The sequence below is a fragment of the Salvelinus sp. IW2-2015 genome, linkage group LG36 (assembly GCF_002910315.2).
Source record: "Salvelinus sp. IW2-2015 linkage group LG36, ASM291031v2, whole genome shotgun sequence".
NCBI classification, from domain to species: Eukaryota; Metazoa; Chordata; class Actinopteri; order Salmoniformes; family Salmonidae; genus Salvelinus; species Salvelinus sp. IW2-2015.
The window spans coordinates 38,264,906-38,290,437 of record NC_036875.1 but is presented as its reverse complement, the minus strand read 5'-3'; the positions used below and the strand labels follow the sequence as shown (position 1 = coordinate 38,290,437).

The 25,532-nt window shown below is 43.7% G+C and overlaps 1 protein-coding gene across 1 annotated transcript; it reads left to right on the top strand.

Annotated features, from left to right (window-relative positions):
* The first annotated feature begins 3,886 nt into the window (after window positions 1–3,886).
* Window positions 3,887–10,326, top strand: LOC139023784 (putative per-hexamer repeat protein 5). The gene is made up of 2 exons (XM_070437640.1): window positions 3,887–4,015; window positions 9,796–10,326. Exons 1-2 carry the CDS (start codon window positions 3,887–3,889, stop codon window positions 10,324–10,326), a joined length of 660 nt encoding a protein of 219 aa, XP_070293741.1.
* Window positions 10,327–25,532: the final 15,206 nt, after the last annotated feature.

The window sequence follows — 25,532 nt, the reverse complement described above, 5'->3', positions numbered from 1 at the left end:
GTTGGCTAGCTACCTGCAGATTCATGCAGGGTAGTAACGTCATGAGTTGGGATCATGGTTCATTGTTTAGCTAACTAGCTAGCTACATGTCTTAACAAAAGTAAGTAACCATTTCGGGTGCGTTCGTAAATTCAGTCTGGCCGTCTACACCGATTTCAAAGCACTCTCGTCTGAGTGTACCAGAGCGCAGAATAACTGATGAATTTATGAACGCTCAACACCTGTTGAATATGGCCGGTGTCAGTAAACTTCGGCAAAAAACGTAATAAAATTTTGCCAGCAGCACAGTTACAGTCACCAACGCTGTGGATAACATGATAACAGCCTAACCAGCTCTGCTAGGGTGAGTAAAATGGTCAGAGTGGGGTGTTCTCTCATGTGTGTCTGGAAGTAGCTAGCAAGCTAGCCAATGTTAGCCAGTTAGTTTGGGTGCTTGACTGCTGTTGTGAGGTCAGAACGCTCGGATCAACCCTACTTATCGGCCAGAGCGTCCAAACCATATTTTCATGAACGCCCCAAGAGCGAAACGCTCTGAATTTACGAATGAACAATCTGACAGCACAGTTGTAGTCACCAATGCTCTGGATAACATAAAAACAGCCTAACAAGCTCTGCTAGGGCGAGTAATGTTCAGTGAGCTGTTCTCTCATTTTTGTCTGGAAGTAGCTAGCAAGTTAGCAATGTTAGCTTCGGTGCTTGACTGCTGTTGTTAGCACAGAACGCTCGGATCAACCCTTAAAGAGATGGGTCAGGCTAAAGCTTAAGAGGGTGTGAACGATGATGAATGGGTGTAGACAAAGAAGAGCTCTCCAATTGGTACCAAAARATTCAAAGTCCATTTTCTCAAAAGGGAGTTTAGAAGTTTATCAACTTTCAAAGCAGAATTACTTTCCAAATGTTCCTCAATGCAGTGTGTGATATATCATTTTATAGCTGTGTCTCTGCCTTTATCCAATGTAAAAAACACTTTCTAAGATGTTTCACAATGGTCATTCAGGCCATGCATTAGCTCTGGAGATGTGAAAAATATTCTCAACAAACATGAGTTAAGAAAGATAGAAGATGATCATTATGAAAGAGAAATGTGCTCTTACATTCCCTATTTACAAGCTGAATAAAAAAATACTGTTATTACATGTTGCTATTGCTGTGGATCTAAAGTAATGCAAACAGGCAGGGAATGTAATGATCTGTCATCCTGGTATACAATGATGGAATGCCTCCTAGCAACACATGCGAGTCCAAACAAATAACCAAATGCTTTTACATCTTCCATTTCAAATTTTGCTACATAAGACTGAATCAAGGCGGTTGGTTAGTATGGATATTTAGTGTCTTTGTAGGAGTTAGGCCGAGGTGCCATTAGTTTAAGGTGAGGCACTATACCTTCATAGGGTAATACCCCCCCCCCCCTTAATCATATCACATTGACATTTTACCAGTTGAATATAGACATTAATATAACACTTTGTTTTGCATAAAACTTTTCTGAAATATATGCAAATTAAGTGATATCTGTTAAAATATGCAATATTTTTTAAATATCTTTGGTTTAATTTAGTTTAAACCCTCCATGACATGACTTGTTGTAACGTCAGGAGAATGATGGGTGTAGAGTCAGGCGCAGATAGAGCAGAAGTTTTACGGGAACAAAACGCTTTAATGTCCACAGTGAAAACAGGAACAGGTACAAAAGGGGTGACGCCAAAACACAGGCGCAAACACAACCCACAGACCACTGTTTAAAATAAACTGGACAGCGAAAAACCCACAATCAATAATCCACTCCCGACGTAACATGAACACAAAATAAGCCCGCACAAACACTAGCGGGCGAAACGAACCTAAATAGTACACCTCCCAAAACCCCAACAAGAAACAGGTGAAAACAATTAGACAGACATAAACGAAAAGGAAAAAGGGATCGGTGGCAGCTAGTAGACCGGCGARGACGACCGCCGAGCGCCACCTGAACGGGAAGGGGGGTCACCTTCGGTAGTATTCGTGACAGTACCCCCCTCCTGACGCGCGGCCCCCGCAGCGCGCCGACACCGACCTCGGGGACGACCCCGGGGGCGAGGTGCAGGGCGATCCGGATGGAGGCGATGGAATTCCCTTAGTAGACTTGGATCCAATATATCCCCCACCGGGACCCAGCACCTCTCCTCCGGCCCGTACCCCTCCCAGTCCACGAGGTACTGCAGGCCCCTCACCCGGCGTCTGGAGTCCAGTATGGACCTTATCGTGTACGCCGGGGACCCCTCTATGTCCAGAGGGGGCGGAGGGACCTCCGGAACCTCACCTTCCTGCATGGGACCAGCTACCACCGGCCTGAGGAGAGACACATGAAACGAGGGGTTAATACGATAATACGAAGGAAGTAACAATCGATAACACACCTCGTTTATTCTCCTCAGGACTTTAAATGGCCCTACACACTGCGGACCCAGCTTCCGGCAGGGCAGGCGGAGGGGCAGGTTTCGGGTCGAGAGCCAGAACCTGTCGAGAGCCAGACCCTGCCTCACTGCGGTGACGGTCAGCGCTCTTTTTCTGCCGTCCACTCGCCTGACGCAAAGACTCCTGGACGGCTCTCCAGGTCTCCTTAGAGCGCTGCACCCACTCCTCCACCGCAGGAGCCTCGGTCTGGCTCTGATACCATGGTGCCAGAACCGGCTGGTACCCCAACACACACTCAAATGGTGACATGTTGGTAGAGGAGTGGCTTAGTGAGTTCTGGGCAATCTCTGCCCAGGGGATGTATCTTGACCACTCCCCTGGCCGGTCCTGGCAATACGACCGCAGAAACCTACCCACCTCCTGGTTCACTCTCTCCACCTGCCCATTACTCTCCGGGTGATACCCCGAGGTCAGGCTGACCGAGACCCCCAGATGCTCCATAAACGCCTTCCATACTCTGGACGTGAACTGGGGACCCCGATCAGAAACGATTTCCTCGGGCACCCCGTAGTGCCGGAAGACATGGGTAAATAGTGCCTCCGCAGTCTGCAGGGCCGTAGGGAGACCGGGCAACGGGATAAGACGGCAGGACTTAGAGAACCGATCCACAACGACCAGGATCGTGGTGTTCCCCTGAGACAAGGGAAGATCAGTAAGAAAATCCACCGATAGATGGGACCACGGCCGTTGTGGAACGGMGAGGGGTTGTAATTTCCCTCGTGGCAAATGTCTAGGAGCCTTACTCTGGGCGCACACCGAAKKGGAGGAGACATAGAATCGCACGTCTCTCACCAAGGTAGGCCACCAGTACTTCCCTCTAAGACTTCGCACTGTCCTTGAAATACCCGGGTGACCTGACGAGGGTAGACTATGAGCCCATCGAATCAATTGATCACGAACAGCGAGCGGCACATACCTACGACCCTCCGGGCACTGTGGAGGCGCAGGCTCCGCCCTTAGTGCCCGCTCGATGTCCGTGTCCACCTCCCATACTACCGGTGCTACCAGCTTAGCCGCCGGAATGATGGGAGTAGGATTGATGGACCGGTCATCAGTGTCGTATAGTCGGGACAGCGCGTCGGCCTTAGTATTGAGGGAACCTGGTCGATACGAAATCGTAAAACGAAATCGGGTAAAGTACATGGCCCACCTTGCCTGACGAGGATTCAGTCTCCTAGCTGATCGGATATACTCCAGATTCTGGTGGTCGGTCCAGATGAGAAAAGGGTGCTTAGCCCCCTCAAGCCAGTGTCTCCACACCTTCAGAGCCTTGACCATGGCCAACAACTCCCTATCCCCCACATCATAATTCCGCTCTGCTGGCCCGAGCTTCTTAGAAAAAAAGGCACAGGGGCGGAGCTTCGGTGGCGTACCCGAGCACTGGGAGAGCACAGCCCCAACCCCAGCCTCYGATGCGTCCACCTCAACTATGAACGCCAAAGAGGGGTCAGGATGCGCCAACACTGGCGCGTCGGTGAACAGCGCCTTCAAACGACAGAAAGCTCTCTCCGCCTCTGCGGACCACTGCAAGCGCACCGGGCCCCCCTTCAGCAGTGAGGTAATAGGGGCCGCCNTCTCTCTCTCTCTCTCTGTGTAAACGTTTCCTCACCTCTCATGCAGATTCACAAGTATTTACTAAATGTATTAACATACATTACTTAAGTATGTGACTACTCATGTTCTTAAGTATGTGACTACTCATGTTCTTAAGTATGTGACTACACATGACTACGTCAGTTAAATTCAAGGTGGGGTTCAGTTGGAGGTTAATCAAAACGTATTGTATTGGTAAGAAAATAATCTCTCAGTTTGTTAGTTGAACACCAATATAAATAAAATACACTTCTCCATCATCATAATATTAAACAGTAAGGAATATGTACAATGAAGAAAAAAAATATTTGAAAGAATTTGGCTATTCAGTTTTCAAGAATGAATTCAATATACATACAGTATATATTACAGCTACATACATTCTGTTCAAATGTGGCTGTATGAACCCTTGAATATGTTAAAGTATAATCTTTATATCGGCAGAAAAACAGTATGCTCTGCATTGCAGTTTTTCGGTAATGAAATGCAAGTCTTCCTGGAACATTTAAGTATCTGAATTGTGCCGTAATTGATGTGTGGGAACTCTCTCTCTCCAGCTGGTAATGAGGAACAATGCACACAACAAGATACTGCACCACAGCATGTCTGCACAGCTCGCTCAACAATCTATGGACTGGCACTGTTACATTTTCTCCCCAGCTGTTTTGGAACCTCTGGCCTCGCTCAGAAGACCCACGTCAGTGGGTTTCAAATTAGCTGGCGCATGTTCATTGTCTATGCATGCTATGGTTGTGCAAATATTGGTACAATACAGCATCAAATGGAACTCAGTTGATATTGGTGACCAAGGTTGTATTGTAAAATCTAGGTTTAAAAACATTAAGAAAAGTTATCCAATAAGTCATTTACTATAAACAATAACGTTGTCCCAGAATGTAAAAATTAAACTCTCAAAAAGATCATTTGCAGTCTTGAAACTTTACCCATTAACTTTTTATTTTACCTACTGAATAACAATCCATTTGAGGCATACATAGATTAAGAATGAGCTCCTATTGCTTTGTTGCTTATTAGATTTGACGTCCATGTAATTTTTCAAATCCAAAGTTAAGCTTAGATTACTTCTGGCCTTTATGATTTATGACTCATCAGTAGTTCATTTTGGAAAGATCACTACAGGTTATTGAAGTTTCTACAGGCAAAAATTTTACGTATGGTGACAAATGTGACCCGTTTCAGGAAACTAGGCGTATGTCGCACGTCAGTAATTCACATGAGAGCCATTTTAACGTAATCTTTTTTTTAAATCAAAATGCATTTTTTGGGGGTAGAAATGCCTTCTGGAACATGTAAACTTTCATGTGCCTTAATAACAAACGTGTATGCCATCTGTAAATACGAATACAATTGTTAAATTACGAGCCTAGTTGGCTTAGCCACAGAAAAAGTGAGCAACCTTCCCGCTAGCCATGATTGGCTAAGATAATGAGTGGGCTGGACATTCCGAGAGACGAGTTCAGATTGCATGCTTCTGTCTATTTGAGCTGGTTAGTATGTGTAGGTAATCCTGTCTAACGCTGATTAAAAAAAATATATGCATTAGTAGAACTGCATAATTGTTGCTCGCCACTTTCTGGAGGAACYAGTTTTGAAATCAGTGGAATTAGAGTATGATAGCTAAGGAGATGGAGWAAACACCTGTCTTCAGATTACATCGTCAAACTAAGGGCAACCATGGCATCCGTGACAGGAAGAAGCGTCATTTTGAGATATTACACGGTTCTAATTTTGACAAAGTCATTTTCATTTCAAGTTGATGAAATTGTTAGCTAGCTAGCTAACATTAGCTGGCTGGCTTGTTAGCTAACATTACGCGTATGCTATTATTATTAATATCTCAGAGCCATTTGCTTGGCTAGTTATAGTCTAACGTTGGCTAGCTACCTGCAGATTCATGCAGGGTAGTAACGTCATGAGTTGGGATCATGGTTCATTGTTTAGCTAACTAGCTAGCTACATGTCTTAACAAAAGTAAGTAACCATTTCGGGTGCGTTCGTAAATTCAGTCTGGCCGTCTACACCGATTTCAAAGCACTCTCGTCTGAGTGTACCAGAGCGCAGAATAACTGATGAATTTATGAACGCTCAACACCTGTTGAATATGGCCGGTGTCAGTAAACTTCGGCAAAAAACGTAATAAAATTTTGCCAGCAGCACAGTTACAGTCACCAACGCTGTGGATAACATGATAACAGCCTAACCAGCTCTGCTAGGGTGAGTAAAATGGTCAGAGTGGGGTGTTCTCTCATGTGTGTCTGGAAGTAGCTAGCAAGCTAGCCAATGTTAGCCAGTTAGTTTGGGTGCTTGACTGCTGTTGTGAGGTCAGAACGCTCGGATCAACCCTACTTATCGGCCAGAGCGTCCAAACCATATTTTCATGAACGCCCCAAGAGCGAAACGCTCTGAATTTACGAATGAACAATCTGACAGCACAGTTGTAGTCACCAATGCTCTGGATAACATAAAAACAGCCTAACAAGCTCTGCTAGGGCGAGTAATGTTCAGTGAGCTGTTCTCTCATTTTTGTCTGGAAGTAGCTAGCAAGTTAGCAATGTTAGCTTCGGTGCTTGACTGCTGTTGTTAGCACAGAACGCTCGGATCAACCCTTAAAGAGATGGGTCAGGCTAAAGCTTAAGAGGGTGTGAACGATGATGAATGGGTGTAGACAAAGAAGAGCTCTCCAATTGGTACCAAAARATTCAAAGTCCATTTTCTCAAAAGGGAGTTTAGAAGTTTATCAACTTTCAAAGCAGAATTACTTTCCAAATGTTCCTCAATGCAGTGTGTGATATATCATTTTATAGCTGTGTCTCTGCCTTTATCCAATGTAAAAAACACTTTCTAAGATGTTTCACAATGGTCATTCAGGCCATGCATTAGCTCTGGAGATGTGAAAAATATTCTCAACAAACATGAGTTAAGAAAGATAGAAGATGATCATTATGAAAGAGAAATGTGCTCTTACATTCCCTATTTACAAGCTGAATAAAAAAATACTGTTATTACATGTTGCTATTGCTGTGGATCTAAAGTAATGCAAACAGGCAGGGAATGTAATGATCTGTCATCCTGGTATACAATGATGGAATGCCTCCTAGCAACACATGCGAGTCCAAACAAATAACCAAATGCTTTTACATCTTCCATTTCAAATTTTGCTACATAAGACTGAATCAAGGCGGTTGGTTAGTATGGATATTTAGTGTCTTTGTAGGAGTTAGGCCGAGGTGCCATTAGTTTAAGGTGAGGCACTATACCTTCATAGGGTAATACCCCCCCCCCCCTTAATCATATCACATTGACATTTTACCAGTTGAATATAGACATTAATATAACACTTTGTTTTGCATAAAACTTTTCTGAAATATATGCAAATTAAGTGATATCTGTTAAAATATGCAATATTTTTTAAATATCTTTGGTTTAATTTAGTTTAAACCCTCCATGACATGACTTGTTGTAACGTCAGGAGAATGATGGGTGTAGAGTCAGGCGCAGATAGAGCAGAAGTTTTACGGGAACAAAACGCTTTAATGTCCACAGTGAAAACAGGAACAGGTACAAAAGGGGTGACGCCAAAACACAGGCGCAAACACAACCCACAGACCACTGTTTAAAATAAACTGGACAGCGAAAAACCCACAATCAATAATCCACTCCCGACGTAACATGAACACAAAATAAGCCCGCACAAACACTAGCGGGCGAAACGAACCTAAATAGTACACCTCCCAAAACCCCAACAAGAAACAGGTGAAAACAATTAGACAGACATAAACGAAAAGGAAAAAGGGATCGGTGGCAGCTAGTAGACCGGCGACGACGACCGCCGAGCGCCACCCGAACGGGAAGGGGAGTCACCTTCGGTAGTATTCGTGACACTTGTATAGACCAGATTGTGGGTTTATACTTTTTTCATCTTTCTATCTGTAAAATACTAAAGACGTACAGTCTTTAGGATACTACATTATTCCATATGTGTTTTTCATAGTTTTGATGTCTTCATTATTATTCTACAATGTAGAAAATAGTAAAAATAAAGAAAAACCCTGGAATGAGTTGTTTTGACTGGTACTGTACGTAAACTACATTTTTTGTGCATCTTTCCAAATGAAATCTTAACCAGAATCCAAATTTGACAACTTATCAATAATTCCCTCAATACAAATCAGAAGAATTTATGCAATAATAACCACACACAATTTATTGAATGCAGATGCTTCTAAAGCTGTGAAAATGGTATGTGGGAAGAGTCTGACTTTCGGGAAATGGCAGGTAAAGACAAGTACATTGAATTTTGCCTACCAATTGCTAAATGCCTATTTTGATCCAAGCACAATCCCATCACAGTAACTTACTATATATAATACACATATATTAAATGGATTTTTAAATCATGTGTGATTGATTACATGTAGTGAGCTTTGAAATTATGGATTTACAGTGTCATTTTAATGTGGTTAAAATTCATGAAAAGTTGATGACGGTAGTATGATAAACTAAAGAAAATATACATTTACATCAAGTTTTTAAAATGTGTATCTTTTTGAAAATTCTAATATTAAAGGACCGAAATACCCCCAAATCTTAGAATTGATAAGTTGATGCAAAAATGTCATTTCAACCTGTGGTGCCTCGCCTTTAACCAAGCCCGCACCGCAGCTTTAATCTAACACAATGTGTTAGAGTTCATGAAATATTGCTTTGTGTCTCATTGATTAAAACCTGGAGTCAAGTGCAGAGAGCCATATTTGAAAGCCACCACTATAATAAATTACCTTTCCATACCTTCATTTTCAAAAGGTAACCAGTGAAAATACCAGTGTGATGATGTGATTTTAAGAATGGCTCCATTCCAACAAAGGAACATTCAAAATGATAAAATGGAAGAGATGCAAGTAAAATAAAGCTATGCATATCAATTTATGGCAGAGTTTACCATCTGATTTTGAAACACTTCTACCTTAATATATCTTTAGGGAGAACAGACACTGTACAGTATATTTTGGAGGTGGAATAATATGGTCCAAGAAAGAGAAATCGCACTGAGCACAGACATTTCAACATTTAGTTGACGTTGTCAACTAACGTGAATTCAACGTGAAATCAACAAAAGATGTCACTATGTCATTAGATTTAGGTTAAAAGTTGAGTGATAAAAATACGTAATTCCCAGACGTTGATCACGTTAGTGGGCTCCCATACGTTAATTAGCTCCTGAGTGGCGCAGCGGTCTAAGGCGCTGCGTCTCATTGAAAGAGGCGTCACTACAGTCCCTGTTTTGAATCCAGGCTGAATCACATCCGGTCGTGATTGAGAGTCCCATAGGACTGCGCACAATTGGCCCAGGTTTGGCCTGGGTAGGCTGTCTGTCACGATCGTGAGGAGAGACGGACCAAGGCACAGCGTGATTGAAGTTCCACATCTTTATTACGGTGAAACTTTAAACAAAAACAATAAACCAATAACGAAACGTGAAAGTAGTGGTGCACATGCACAAACACAAAACAATATCCCACAAACACAGGTGGGAAAAATGGCTACCTAAATATGATCCCCAATTAGAGGCAACGATTACCAGCTGCTTCTAATTGGGAACCATACAAAACACCAACATAGAAATATTGAGCTAGAACACCCTCTACTCACGCCCTGACCTACTACACCATAGAGAACCAACGGCTCTCTATGGTCAGGGCGTGACAGGACCCCCCCCCCCCCAAGGTGCGGACCCTGGCCGCAAAACTGAAACCAATGGGGGTAGAGGTGACTAGTGTCAGTGGCGGCTCCAGTGCAGGTCGTAGCCCCTGCCCAGAACCCGGATCCGACCATGGTGCCGGGCTGAACGCCACGCCTGGACTGGGCACCGGCGCAGAGGAGGGCTCCAGCCCTGGAGCTGAGTTGGACACCGTGCCTGGACTGGGCATCGGCAAAGAGGGCTCCGGCCCTGGAGCTGGGTTGGACGCCGTGCCTGGACTGGGTACAGGTGCAAAGGAGGGCTCCGGCCATGGAGCGGGACTGGACGCCGTGCCTGGACTGGGCATCGGAGCAGAGGAAGGCTCCGGCCTTGGAGCTGGACTGGATGCCGTGCCTGGAKTGGACACCGGCACAGAGGAAGGCTCCTGCCCTGGAGCGGGACTGGACTCCGTGCCTGGACTGGGCACCGGCGCAGAGGAAGGCAACGGCCTTGGAGCGGGACTGTTCGCCGTGTCTGGACTGGGCACCGGCGCAGAGGAAGGAGCTCCGCACCGTTGACCGTTGCTGGAGGTTCCGGACTGTGGTCCGTCGCCGGAAGCTCGGGACTGTGAACCGTCGCCGGAAGCTCCGGACTGTGAACCGTCGCCGGAAGCTCCGGACTGTGAACCGTCGCCGGAAGCTCCGGACTGTGAACCGTCGCTGGAAGCTCTGGACTGTGAACTGTCGCCGGAAGCTCTGGACTGTGAATGTGCACTGGAGGCCTAGTGCGCGGAGCCGGTACCAGTGGCACCGGACTGGTGACGCACTTCAGGGCGAGTGCGGGGAGCTGGCACAGGACTTACCGGACTGGGGAGACGCACTGGAGGACTAGTGCGTGGAGCCGGCACAGGTGGTACCGGACTGGTGACACGCACTTCAGGGAGAGTGCGGGGAGCTGGCACAGGACGTACCGGGCTGGGGAGGCGCACTGGAGGCCTGGTGCATGGAGCCGGCACAGGTGGCACCGGACTGGTGACACGCACTTCAGGAAGGGTACGGAGAGCTGGCACAGTTGGCACCGGACTGATGACCCGCTCTTCAGCCCGCCTGCGCTACAGCCTACTCCTTGCTAACCCCTCTCTCCGGTATCCTTCCTCACATTGTTCCATCGACTCCCAGGCAGACTCTGGCACTCTCCTCGGTTCGACCAGCCACCCCTCGTGACCCCCCCCCAAAAATCTTGGGGTTTCTGTGGCCGTGGTCCCCGGCGTCGTCACTGTCCTTCCATGCTCCTTGGCACTTCAAAATCAAATCAAATAAATCAAATCAAATTTTATTTAGTCACATACACATGGTTAGCAGATGTTAATGCGAGTGTAGCGAAATGCTTGTGCTTCTAGTTCCGACAATGCAGTAATAACCAACAAGTAATCTAACTAACAATTCCACAACTACTACCTTATACACACACAAGTGTAAAGGGATAAAGAATATGTACATAAAGATATATTGAATGAGTGGTGGTACAGAACGGCATAGGCAAGATGCAGTAGATGTATAGAGTACGGTATATACATATGAGATGAGTACTGTAGGGTATGTAAACATAAAGTGGCATAGTTAAAGTGGCTAGTGGTACATGTATTACATAAAGATGGCAAGATGCAGTAGATGATATAGAGTACAGTATATACATATGAGATGGGTAATGTAGGGTATGTAAACATTATATTAAGTGGCATTGTTTAAAGTGGCTAGTGGTACATTTTTACATAATTCCATCAATTCCCATTTTTAAAGTGGCTGGAGTTGAGTCAGTATGTTGGCAGCGGCCGCTAAATGTTAGTGGTGGCTGTTTAACAGTCTGATGGCCTTGAGATAGAAAGCTGTTTTTCAGTCTCTCGGTCCCTGCTTTGATGCACCTGTACTGACCTCGCCTTCTGGATGATAGCGGGGTGAACAGGCAGTGGCTGGGGTGGTTGTTGTCCTTGATGATCTTATGGCCTTCCTGTGACATCGGGTGGTGTAGGTGTCCTGGAGGGCAGGTAGTTTGCCCCCGGTGATGCGTTCTGCAGACCTCACTACCCTCTGGAGAGCCTTACGGTTGTGGGCGGGAGCAGTTGCCGTACCAGGCGGTGATACAGCCCGACAGGATGCTCTCGATTGTGCATCTGTAGAAGTTTGTGAGTGCTTTTGGTGACAAGCCGAATTTCTTCAGCCTCCTGAGGTTGAAGAGGCGCTGCTGCGCCTTCTTCACGACGCTGTCTGTGTGGGTGGACCAATTCAGTTTGTCCGTGATGTGTACACCGAGGAACTTAAAACTTTCCACCTTCTCCACTACTGACCTGTCGATGTGGATAGGGGGGTGCTCCCTCTGCTGTTTCCTGAAGTCCACAATCATCTCCTTTGTTTTTGTTGACGTTGAGTGTGAGGTTATTTTCCTGACACCACACTCCGAGGGCCCTCACCTCCTCCCTGTAGGCCGTCTCGTCGTTGTTGGTAATCAAAGCCTACCACTGTAGTGGTCATCCGCAAACTTGTTGGAGGCGTGCATGGCCACGCAGTCGTGGGTGAACAGGGAGTACAGGAGAGGGCTCAGACGCACCCTTGTGGGGCCCCAGTGTTGAGGATCAGCGGGGTGGAGATGTTGTTACCTACCCTCACCACCTGGGGGCGGCCCGTCAGGAAGTCCAGGACCCAGTTGCACAGGGCGGGGTCGAGACCCAGGGTCTCGAGCTTGATGACGAGTTTGGAGGGTACTATGGTGTTAAATGCTGAGCTGTAATCGATGAACAGCATTCTCACATGGGTTTTCCTCTGTCCAGATGGGTTAGGGCATGGCAGTTGTGGTTGCGATTGCGTCGCTGTGGACCTATTGGGTCGGTAAGCAAATTGGAGTGGGTCTAGGGTGGTCCGGTAGGGTGGAGGTGAATGGTCCTTGACTAGTCTCTCAAAGCACTTCATGATGACGGAAGTGAGTGCTAACGGGGCGGTAGTCGTTTAGCTCAGTACCTTAGCTTTCTTGGGAACAGGAACAATGGTGGCCCTCTTGAAGCATGGTGGGAACAGCAGACTGGGATAAGGATTGATGAATATGTCCGTAAACACACCAGCCAGCTGGTCTGCGCATGCTCTGAGGACGCGGCTGGGAATGCCGTCTGGGCCTGCAGCCTTGCGAGGGTTAACACGTTTAAATGTTTTACTCACCTCGGCTGCAGTGAAGGAGAGCCCGCAGGTTTTGGTAGGGGGCCGTGTCAGTGGCACTGTATTGTCCTCAAAGCGGGCAAAAAAGTTGTTTAGCCTGTCTGGGAGCAAGACATCCTGGTCCGCGACGGGGCTGGTTTTCTTTTTGTAATCCGTGATTGACTGTAGACCCTGCCACATACCTCTTGTCTTTGAGCTGTTGAATTCGACTCGATTTTGTCTCTTGTACTGGGACTTAGCCTGTTTGATTGCCTTGCGGAGAGAATAGCTACACTGTTTGTATTCGGTCATGCTTCCGGTCACCTTGCCCTGGTTAAAAGCAGTGGTTCGCGCTTTCAGTTTCACGCGAATGCTGCCGTCAATCCACGGTTTCTGGTTGGGAATGTTTTAATCGTTGCTGTTGGGTACGACATCGTCAATGCACTTCCTAATGAACTCGCTCACCGAATCAGCATATTCGTCAATATTGTTGTTGGACGCAATGCGGAACATATTCCAATCCGCGTGATCGAAGCAGTCTTGAAGCGTGGAATCAGATTGGTCGGACCAGCGTTGAACAGACCTGAGCGCGGGAGCTTGTGTTTTTTAGTTTCTGTTTGTAGGCTGGAATCAACAATGGAGTCGTGGTCAGCTTTCCGAAAGGGGGGCGGGGGAGGGCCTTATATGCGTCGCGGAAATTAGTATAACAATGATCTAGGGTTTTCCAGCCCTGGTAGCACAATCGATATGCTGATAGAATTTAGGGAGTTTTGTTTTTAGATTAGCCTTGTTAAATCCCCAGCTACGATGAATGCAGCCTCAGGGTGTGTGGTTTCCAGTTTACAAAGAGTCAGATAAAGTTCGTTCAGGGCCATCGATGTGTCTGCTTGGGGGGGAATATATACGGCTGTGATTATGATGGAAGAGAATTCCCTGGTAGATAATGGTCGACATTTGATTGTGAGGAGTTCTAGATCAGGTGAACAGAATGACTTGAGTTCCTGTGTGTTGTTATGATGATCACACCACGTCTCGTTAATCATAAGGCATACCCCCCGCCCCTCTTCTTACCAGAAAGATGTTTGTTTCTGTCGGCGCGATGCATGAAGAAACCAGCTGGCTGCACCGACTCCGTTAGCGTCTCTTGAGTTAGCCATGTTTCCGTGAAGCAGAGCCACGTTGCAATCCCTGATGTCTCTCTGGAATGCTACCGTGCTCGGATTTCATCAACCTTATTGTCAAGAGACTGGACATTGGCGAGTAGTATGCTAGGAGTGGAGCGCGATGTGCCCGTCTCCGAAGCCTGACCAGGAGACCGCCTCGTTTGCCCCTTTTACGGCGTGCACAGGGTCGCCGGCTGGGATCAGATCCATTGTATTGGGTGGAAGGCAAAACACTGGATCCGTTTCGGGAAAGTCATATTCCTGGTAGGAACGATGATGAGTTGACGTTAATCGTATATTCAGTAGTTCCTCCCGACTGTATGTAATGAAACCTAAGATTACCTGGGGTACCGATGTAAGAAATAACACTAAAAAACAACAAATACTGGCATATTTCCAAGGAACGCGAAGCGAGGCGGCCATCTCGTTTCGGCGCCGGATGTAGACTCCGCCAAGGAAGGGCCTCGTGTCTCCCATGATTTCCTCCCATGTCCAAAACACCTTATCCTCCATGGCACGCTGCTTGTCCTTGCGTGGTGGGATATTCTGTCACGATCGTCGTAATGAGCGGACCAAGGCGCAGCGTGTGTGAGTTCCACATCTTATTATGGTGAAAATTTAAACAAAAACAATAAACCAATAACGAAACGTGAAAGTAGTGGTGCACATGCACAAACACAAAACACAAACAATATCCCACAAACACAGGTCGGGAAATGGCTACCTAAATATGATCCCAATCAGAGGCAACGATAAACAGCTGCATCTAATTGGGAAACCATATTAGCACCAACATAGAAATAGACACTAGAACACCCCTAGTCACGCCCTGATCTACTACACCATAGAGAACCAAGGGCTCTCTATGGTCAGGGCGTGACAGTATCCTGTGCATGTGACAAATAAAACTTAGATTTGATTTAATATAGCGTGTGTTTACACATGGATTCACATGTGAACCTTAAAGAGATGGGTGGGCTAAGCTTAACTGGGGGTGACGATTCTGAATGAAGGGTAGTGAGTATAAGCAAAATTAATGAGAGACACCTCTCTGATCCAGAGGTATGCTAATAGAGAAAACAGTGAGTAAGGATCGCGTCACAGAGACGATTCTATTCCAAAACGCAAAGTGTGAGTGGGTTACCCATAGTCTATAACATCCTAACCTGCCACAGCCTAGCGCGACTACCTCTTCTTATGAAGAACTTTCTCTTAACTGCATGCTCGGACACCAGTTCTGAATTGACATAGTGCGCCATAACTATTGCCACCCAATATATACTAACATTAACCATGATTAATAATCATTGCTACCACGCAGTCACGAAGTGAAATGAGACAAGGGTATGTACCAGCACTCCAGACCCGCTGCTCACTGTTGTTAAGTGCAAACCTGGTCAACCGTGAGCGTCAAGGAATCCTTTTTGGGAACATTAGATATGTATCTACGCGAGCGAAAGAAGAACTCCAAGCTTTTGTGACGCGATGTAGCATTCCAATAGCGGACATACGAACAGGCTAGCCCCATAGAATTCTACGCCACATGTCACGAAGTCAGTAAAGAGCCAATGAAAGATGAAATCGCATATGTACCTCCTAGATAATCTCTTCGTGAGATGCTCTTCTGCAATGCGCGTTCTCTCACACCGATGACTCCCAGTTACCACAACGAAGATGTCAGCTTTCCTTGTTCTGATAATATTATCTCTCTAACAACTACAGACTCAAACGCCCATTTCGGTGATAGCGGGCCAGATTAATATGTCTCACGAGGATAACTGGTACGACAGCCCTTCTACTTGTCTTATCTGGTCTCTATGTAAAGGTGTAAAACAATGACAATTTTCTCAAAACGTTGCTTGCCAGAATTCAACATACATTCGTTTTTCATTATTATGGAATCGAGGTGCTGTGCCTACCGGTACCTTTATTCGGTCTATCCTAATATTAGAGAACCTACCCTCGTGACTCCGATCTCTTGCTGCGTGTTGGGACGAAACTATCGATTCATTACTAGTCTGAATCTACTTCATTAGGATAGGGAGAGACTCACACTCTCTCTATAGTTATCGTCTTAAACCCAGAATGAGCGAATTGAATTATGTTTCTACACTAGAGTTAAACCAGAAATCTCGGACTTTGAAGTGATCGGAGATCTCACTGACAAATGCGATACTTCAAGAAATCTGTTAATAAAAATGGGTAGGAGACCCTTGGTGTACTTAGGACAGGTTAGTGTGAGCATTCTGAATAGAGCGATCATGAATTCGATAATCCTGATTGAGGAGGAAGAATTCTGAACAATCATAGATAACTGCATCTCTGGGCGCTTCCTCCTCGTGGATGTCTAAGAGAACCACATGCGAAGAATTCTAGGAACTGGCTGGTTCTATACCAGTATCTGGCCCAATGGTCGGAACTTGATGGTGGGTTGCAACTCTCTGTAGTGCCCAGATCCCTTCTCGAGTCAATGAATCGACAAATATGAACAGAACATCGAGTCTTTAGCGAGTAGGCTACCCAAAAATGCTCGAGAGTGTATTATCGAAAATCCTGATAGCTAACAACTCACAATGAGTTTGCATTTACGGAAGAGGTATTATCTTAGGATGTATAGATTCACACAAGTCATTGATAAACTGAATTATTATCTTTAAACAAGTATCATCTACATTTATGTGTTGTAAAATATATCAGAATTGTTATTGTTGGAACGTATAAATGCGAATTTACGAGAATGCTTCACTCTTTCTACTGTATGCACTAATTATATATCAGAAACAATATTATCTGTAGCAATGGCCTGCGCCATATAGACGATGAAATAGTTTGCACTCCTACATTGTAAGATCAAGGTCTCAACTGGAGGGCACGTTATCAAAACACGAGTAACGCTATGTTACTTTGTGGTTAGACAAAAGGAACACTGTGCCAAGATTCTGAATTGGAAGCTTCAAAAGGTAAGAGCTATTTATGATATGGTTAACCGTATTTTCTGTGGAAAATTTAAAATGATTTGCCGCATAATTTCCGGCACTGTGGTCTGGCTGTAACGCACACTGTATGTCTAGTAACGTTAATTTTAAAAATCTACACAGCGGTTGCATTAAAACTAATGCATCTTTCATTTGCTGTCCAACCTGTATTTTTAGTCAAGTTTACGATTAGTTATCGATTAGATTAGGTGCCTCCAAGATGGCGCAGGCCAGAATGCCTGAAATGTTGCTACTGATCACATTGTATAACCACGATTTGTGCTGCTAAATATGCACATTTTCGAATAAAACCTATATGCATTGTGTAATATGATGTTACAGGACTGTCATCTGATGAAGTTTATCAAGGTTAGTCAAAAATTATATATCTTTTGCTGGATTGTTACGATCGCTAACCTTTGCTGCTGGTAATTGCTTGTGTTTCTGGTTATTGTGGGTAAGCTAATATAATGCTATATTGTGTTTCGCTGTAAAACACTTAAAAAATCTGAAATATTGGCTGGATTCACAAGATGTTGGTCTTTCATTTGCTGTACGCTGTGTATTTTTCAGAAATGTTTTATGATGCGTTTTTCGGTATTTGACGTTGGTCTCTGTAATTATTCTGGCTGCATCGACGCTATTTCAGATTGCAGCTGCAATGTAGAACTGTGACTTATACTGAAATATGCACATTTTTCGAACAAAACATATGCATACAATAAATATGTTATCAGACTGTCATCTGATGAAGTTTTTTCTTGGTTAGTGACTATTTATATCTTTATTTGGTCGAATTTGTGAACGCTACCTATGCAGTAAGAAAATGGTGGAGAGAAAAAAGTTGAGTCTTTTGCTATCGTGGTTAGCTAATAGAAATACATATTGTGTCTTCCCTGTAAAACATTTTAAAAATCAGAAATGATGGCTGGATTCACAAGATCTGTATCTTTCATCTGGTGTCTTGGACTTGTGATTTCATGATATTTAGATGCTAGTATTTACTTGTGGCGCTATGCTAGTCAGCTTTTTTACTGATGGGGGTGCTCCCGGATCCGGGATGAGTACCAAGTAAAAGTTAAAAAATATTACAAAAAATATTTATAATCATGCAATCACAAGTGAAATATACCACAACACACCTTAGCTTGTTGTTAATCCACCTATCGTGTCAGATTCTGAAAATATACTTTATAGCCAAAGAAATCCAAGCTTTTGTGAGTGTATCAATCAATGCTACAACAGTTAGCCTTATATTAGCTTGGTTAGCTTGGTCAAGAAAGTCAGAAAAGCAATAAAATGAATCGCTTACCTTTGATAATCTTCGGATGTTTCCACTCGCGAGACTCCCAGTTACACAACAAATGTTKTTTTTGTTCGATAAATATTACTTTTATCACAAAAAAACGCGATTTGGGTTTCGCATTATGTTGAGAAAACCAAAGCCGTGTTCCGTTTGACAAATTCCAAAAAGTATCCGTAATGGTCGTAGAAACATGTCAAATGTTTTTTATAATCAATCCTCAGGTTGTTTTTAACAAACATAATCGATAATATTTCACCCGGACCATAACCTATTCATTAAGAGACAAAAGGAAAATGGGGTGCCCCTCTCTCGCGCGCAGGATATATTCAGAGGACACCTGACTACTTTTGAAAAAACTCACTCACTTTTCAAAATAAAAGCCTGTAACTATGTCTAAAGCCTGGTCACAGCCCGAGAAAGCCATTGGAAAAGGAATCTGGTTGATACCCCTTTAAATGGAGGTTAGACGGGCCAGGGAACACAGATTAAAAATATATATATATCACTTCCGGGCTACATTTTCTCAGGTTTTCGCTTGCAGAATAAGTATTGTTATACTCACAGACAATATTTTGACAGTTTTGGAAACTTTGGAGTGTTTTCCATCCTAATCTGTAAATGATATGCATATTCTACGATCTGGGCCAGAGAAAATGTCCGTTTACGTTGGGCACGTTATTTAAAAACAAAAACAAATCTGACCCCTAGCGCTAAGAAGTTAATCATATTTCAAAGCAGAATTACTTTACCATTGTTCCTAAACTGCAATGTTTGATATACCATGTTATAGCTCTGAGTCTCTACTTTTATCCAATGTAAAAAACACAATTTCAAATTTTGCTACATAAGACCGAATCGAGGCGGTGGGTCACAAATGTTATAAAGAAAAGAAACCTCTTCTCACTGTCAATTGCTTTTATTTTCAGCAAACTTAACATGTGTAAATATTTGTATGAACATAACAAGATTCAACAACTGAGACGTAAACTGAACAAGTTCTACAGACAGGTGACTAACAGAAATGGAAGAACGTGTCCCTGAACAAAGGGGGGGGGGGGTCAAAATCAAAAGTAACAGTCAGTATCTGGTGTGGCCACCAGCTGCATTAAGTATTGCAGTGAATCTCCTCCTCATGGACTGCACCAGATTTGCCAGTTCTTGCTGTGAGATGTTACCCCACTCTTCCACCAAGGCACCTGCAAGTTCCCAGACATTTCTGGGGGGAATGGCCCTAGACTTCACCCTCCGATTCAACAGGTTCCAGACGTGCTCAATGGGATTGAGATCTGAGTTCTTTGCTGGCCATGGCAGAACACTGACATTCCTGTCTTGCAGGAAATCATGCACAGAACGAGCAGTATGGCTGGTGCCATTGTCAGGCTGAAGGGTCATGTCAGGATAAGCCTGCAGGAAGGGTTCCAGATGAGGGAGGAGGATGTCTTCCCTGTAACGCACAGTGTTGAGATTGCCTGCAATGACAACAAGCTCAGTCCGATGATGCTTTGACATACCGCCCCAGACCATGACGGACCCTCCACCTCCAAAAGGATCCCGCTCCAGAGTACAGGCCTCCGTGTTATGCTCATTCCTTCGACGATAAACGCAAATCCAACCATCACCCCTGGTGAGACAAAACCGCGACTCATCAGTGAAGATAACTTTTTTGCCAGTCCTGCTGGTCCAGTGGGTTTGTGCCCATAGGCGACGTTGTTGCCGGTGATGTCTGGTGAGGACTTGCCTTACAACAGGCCTGTTGTTACACGTGGTCTGCCGCTGCGAGGACGATCAGCTGTCCGTCCTGTCTCCCTGTAGCGCTGTCTTAGGCGTCTCACAGTACGGACATTGCAATATATTACCCTGGCCACATCTGCAGTCCTCATGCCTCCTTGCAGCATGCCTAAGGCACGTTCACGCAGGTGAGCAGGGACCCTGGGCATCTTTATTTTGGTGTTTTTCAGAGTCAGTAGAAACGCCTCTTTAGTGTCCAAAGTTTTTATAACTGTGACCTTAATTGCCAACCGTCTGTAAGCTGTTAGTGTCTTAACGACCGTTCCAGAGGTGCATGTTCATGAATTGTTTATGGTTCATTGAACAAGCATGGGAAACAGTGTTTAAACCCTTTACAGTGAAGATCTGTTAAGTTATTTTGATATTTACGAAATATCTTTGAAAAATAGGGTCCTGAAAAAGGGACGTTTCTTTTTTTGCTGAGTTTATATATTTTCTAAGATGTTTCACAATGGTCATGGAGGCCATGCATTAGCTCTGGAGATGTGAAAAATATTCTCAACAAACATGAGTTAAGAAAGATAGAAGATTATCATTATGAAAAAGAAATGTGCTCTTACATTCCCTATTTACAAGCTGAATATAAAAATACTGTTATTAGATGTTGCTATTGCTGTGGATCTAAAGTAATGCAAACAGGCAGGGAATGTAATGATCTGTCATCATGGTATACAATGATGGAATGCCTCCTAGCAACACATGCGAGTCCAAACAAATAACCAAATGCTTTTACATCTTCCTCAACAGATGTCTACACATGCTACGAATAATGTAAAAACCTACATGGCCCAGCATCCCTGTGGAACGTTTTCGACACCTTGTAGAGTCCATACCCTGATGAATTGAGACTGTTCTGCGGGAAATGGGGGTGTTTTCCTAATGTTTGATATACCCAGTGTAAGTGAATGTGTCCCAATACTTTTGGTCCCCTTAAATGGAGGGACTTTGTACAAAAGGTACTGACATTTCTAAACGTTTCACCGGATATGGATGAAAATACTCTCAAATTAACAACAATTGGAGGAACACTATATTTTTCATATGTCCTCATTTCTGTCAAAACACAATATCTCTCATGGGAAATATGTGTCCAAGTAAGACAAAGAGCAAAAGCATTTGATAATCATGCATTTTGTGTACATGTAAATAACATACCTGTTCCACCAGCCAAATGGTCCCGATATTGTGATTAAACAGGTAACTCTCAACCCGAGCTGACTTACCCTCTGCTTTCTGCAACATTATCTTGTCCCCTGGTTGGAAGGAAGTCTGGTAATTAGTTGCAACCACGTGGTCATGATAACATATATCATGAAATGTAATCCTGTATGGTACATTAGGTGTTGGTCATGGAGTGGAAATGCCATGCGTGGAAGTAAATATTTCAACATTGGACAGGCCTTAGTGAGCGTGAAGTAACTTTAGCCGTTAGATATTAACTCTTATTATGTAAAAACTCCAGACAATTGTTGGAGGATGACACAATAAATTGTCCAATTTGTCTTACTTATTCCTCTCTACGTGTAGTTGACAAGCTGTCAATCACTGCATGTGGTGCAGTGTGATCAGATAACTGTAACTCTATGATGAGAAGAAAGCCTGTCATTTAAACCCCACTAGAGTTACTGAGGTAGGCTTCCTTTGTGTTTGGACACCTGAAGGGCTATATTAACAGGTTAGGGTGAGACGGACTGCCCGATGAATTAAATATGCTTGCTCATCCACCAGAGATGCAATCTCTCCCTCCCGTAGAGAGGGACTTATGGTGGCAAATTAGAGGTTAAAAATGCCAGCAACTAAATGTAAAATAGCGGTTGGTTAAATGATGCTACAAAATTAGCATTAACATTAAGTATCATAAAATGCACAGCATTCTGTAGCCTGTAGCCCTGCCATTGTTGAGTTTCTTATGAAAACCACAAACCAAGACCTGACAGCCTCCCCTGATAACTATAGGCTACTGTACCAAGTAGTAGTAGTAGCAGTAGTAGTAGCAATAGCAGTAGCAGTAGTAGTAATAGTAATAATAATAACAGTAGTAGTAGTAGTATTAATAGTAATAGTAGTTGTAGTAGTAGTTGTAGTAGTAATGGTTGTAGTAGTAGTGGTAGGAGCAGTAGGAGCAGTAATAGTAATAGTAGTAGTTGTAGTAATAGTAATAGTAATTATAATAATAGTAATAGTAGTGGTAGTAGCAATCGTATTAGTAGTACTAGTAGTAGTAACAATAGTAATAGTAGTAGTAGTAGTAATTCTAGTAATAGTAGTAGAGTAGCAGAAGTAGTAGCAGTAATAATAATGGTAGTAATAGTAGTAGCAATACTATTAATAGTAGTAGTAGCAGTAATAATCATAATAATAGTAATAATAGTGATAGTAGTGTTAGCAGTAATAATAATAATAATAGTAATAGTAGTAATAGTAGTAGAAGAGTAGTAGAAAAAGTAATGGTAGTAGTAGTAGTGGTAGTAGTAGTAGGAGCAGTAATAGTAATAGTAATAGTAGTAGTTATAGTAGTAGTAGAAGTAGCAGTAGTAGTAGTAGTAGTAGTAGTAATAGGAATAGTAGTAGTAGGAATAGTATTAGTAGTAGTAGTAGTAGCGCTAGTAGTAGTAGTACTAGTTATAGTATTAGTAATAATAGCAGTAATAGTAGTAATAATAGTCATATGAATAATAGTAGTAGTAATAGTACTACTAGTAGTAGTAGTGTTAGTAGTAGTAATAATAATAATAGTAATAGTAGTAATACTAGTAATTGTAGTAGTAGTAGTAGTACTAGTAGTGGTAGAAGTAGTAGTAGTAATAATAGTAATCATAATACTAGTAATAGTAGGAGTAGTGGTAGTAMTAGTAGTAGTAGTAGTAATACTAGTAGTAGTAATAATAGTAATATTAGTTGTAGTAGTTTTAGTAGTAGTAGTAATAGTAATAGTACTCGTATTATTATTGTTAGCAGGAGTAGTAGTAATAGTAGTAGTAGTAATAGTAGTAGTAGTAACAGTGGAGGCTGTGGGAAGAGCTATAGGAAGACGGGCTCATTGTAATGGCTGGAATGGAATCAATGGAACGGAGTCAAACTTCCATATGTTTGATGTTTGATACCTTTCCATTTATTCCATTCCATCCATTACAATGAGCCCGTCTTCCTATAGCTACTCCCACTAGCCTCCACTGAGTAGTAGTAGATGGTAGTACAAGTAGTAGCAGTATTCTAAACATAAAACTTCCCACTGACATTTATGCTGAAGAATCAGGGGGACTAATGATGAGTAGTAATACGAATCTTGTAAGAAGAACTAGGCTACTTGTGGTCAGGAAGATTGTTTCACTGAAGATTGATTGACTGATTCAGCTTTCTGAAGCTTAGATTAGTGATGTCACAATGCCGTGGACAACTATGAACGTTGGCTTCTTTCAGTGTTTGGAATTACCAGGTTCACTTTCATTATAAGAGTTCTTTCTAACGATGCAGAGGCACATTCATTTTAGGCACCTGCATAGTGACTCAGACATCTCAATGGCAGAGCAGAACAACCAGGCATGAAGTAGGTAGGAAGTTCCAAGGAAGGTCTGCAGCACTAATGACTTTCCCTATACTCTTCACTGTAGCCTACTGTAGTTGTTATTAATCTATTCATGCAACATTATATAATATTAATGTGTTATGAATTACATAATATAGATTATTAATGTGTTATTAAAGCTTAATTACCGTTTGTTCTAATTTCAAAATTTCAAATCAAATCAAATGTTATTTGTCACATGTGCCGAATACAACAGGGGTGTAGACCTTACAGTGAAATACTTAGTTACAAGCCCTTAACCAACAATGCAGTTAAKAAATTATAAAAAAATAGAAAAATAATTAGAAGTAACCAATAATTAAAGAGCAGCAGTAAAATAACAATAGCAAGGCTATATACAGTATAGGGGGTACCGGTACAGAGTCAATGTGCGTGGCACCAGTTAGATTAGGTAATGAGGTAATATGTACATGTAGGTGGAGTTATTAAAGTGACTGTGCATAGATAATAACAGAGAGTAGCAGCAGCGTAAAGGGGGGGGCCAATGCAAATAATCTGGGTAGCCATTTTATTAGATGTTCATGAGTCTTACGGCTTGGGGGTAGAAGCTGTTTAGAAGCCTCTTGGACCTAGACTTGGCACTCCGGTACCTCTTGCCGTGTGGTAGCAGAGAGAACAGTCTTTGACTAGGATGGCTGGAGTCTTTGACAATTTTTAGGGCCTTCCTCTGACACCACCTGGTATAGAGGTCCTGGATGGCAGGAAGCTTGGCCCCGGTGATGGGACTGGGCAGTTCGCACTACACCCTGTAGTGCCTTGCGGTCGAAGGCCGAGCAGTTGCCATACCAGGCAGTGATGTAACCCATCAGGATGCTCTCGATGGTGCAGCTGTAGAACTTTTTGAGGATCTGAGGACCCATGCCATATCTTTTCAGTCTCCTGAGGGGGAATAGGTTTTGTCGTGCCCTCTTCACGACTGTCTTGGTGTGCTTGGACCATGTTAGTTTGTTGGTGATGTGGACGTCAAGGAACTTGAAGCTTGGTCCTCCTTTTCCTGTAGTCCACATTTCTCTCCTTTGTCTTGATCACATTGAGGTAGAGGTTGCTGTCCTTGCACCACACGGTCAGGCCTCTGACCTCCTCCCTAAAGGCTGTCTCGGCATTGTCAGTGATCAGGCCTACCACTGTTGTGTCATCTGCAAACTTAATGAAGGTGTTGGAGACGTGCCTGGCCGTGCAGTCATGAGTGAACAGGGAGTACAGGAGGGGACTAAGCACGCACCCTTGAGGGGCCCACGTGTTGAGGATCAGCGTTTCGGATGTGTTGTTACCTACCCTTACAACCTGGGGGCGGCTCATCAGGAAGTCCAGGATCCAGTTGCAGAGGGAGGTGTTTAGGGGCATGAGGTCTTTAGCTTAMTGKTGAGCTTTGAGCGCACTATGGTGTTTACATCAGATGATGACCAAGAATTGACACTGTATCTGAGGGTTGCGAGGTGTTCATGGATACCTCACTCCATTTACTCCTTAGGTGTGAGAACAGCTGTAGTCCCCTGGATGTTGAGTGGTCCAGATGTTTTCGCTGCACATCCAGATGATGGCCCACTGACTCCTGTGACTGTCAGACCCACTCTCTCTCTGCTACCCCTCAGGCCTGTTCCACATGCAGAGCAACAAACAAAAACAAGTGTGAAAAGGAGAGAACAGAGAACGGAACACTTTCATTTTCTAGCTCCTTTTCACATAACTTCTCAGAGATGGTCTTGTCAATCTGTTTGAGATGAGCCAATTGTAACTGTTTCCAGGGTGGTCTTGAAATATGAAGTCCTTACCCTAGGCCTAAG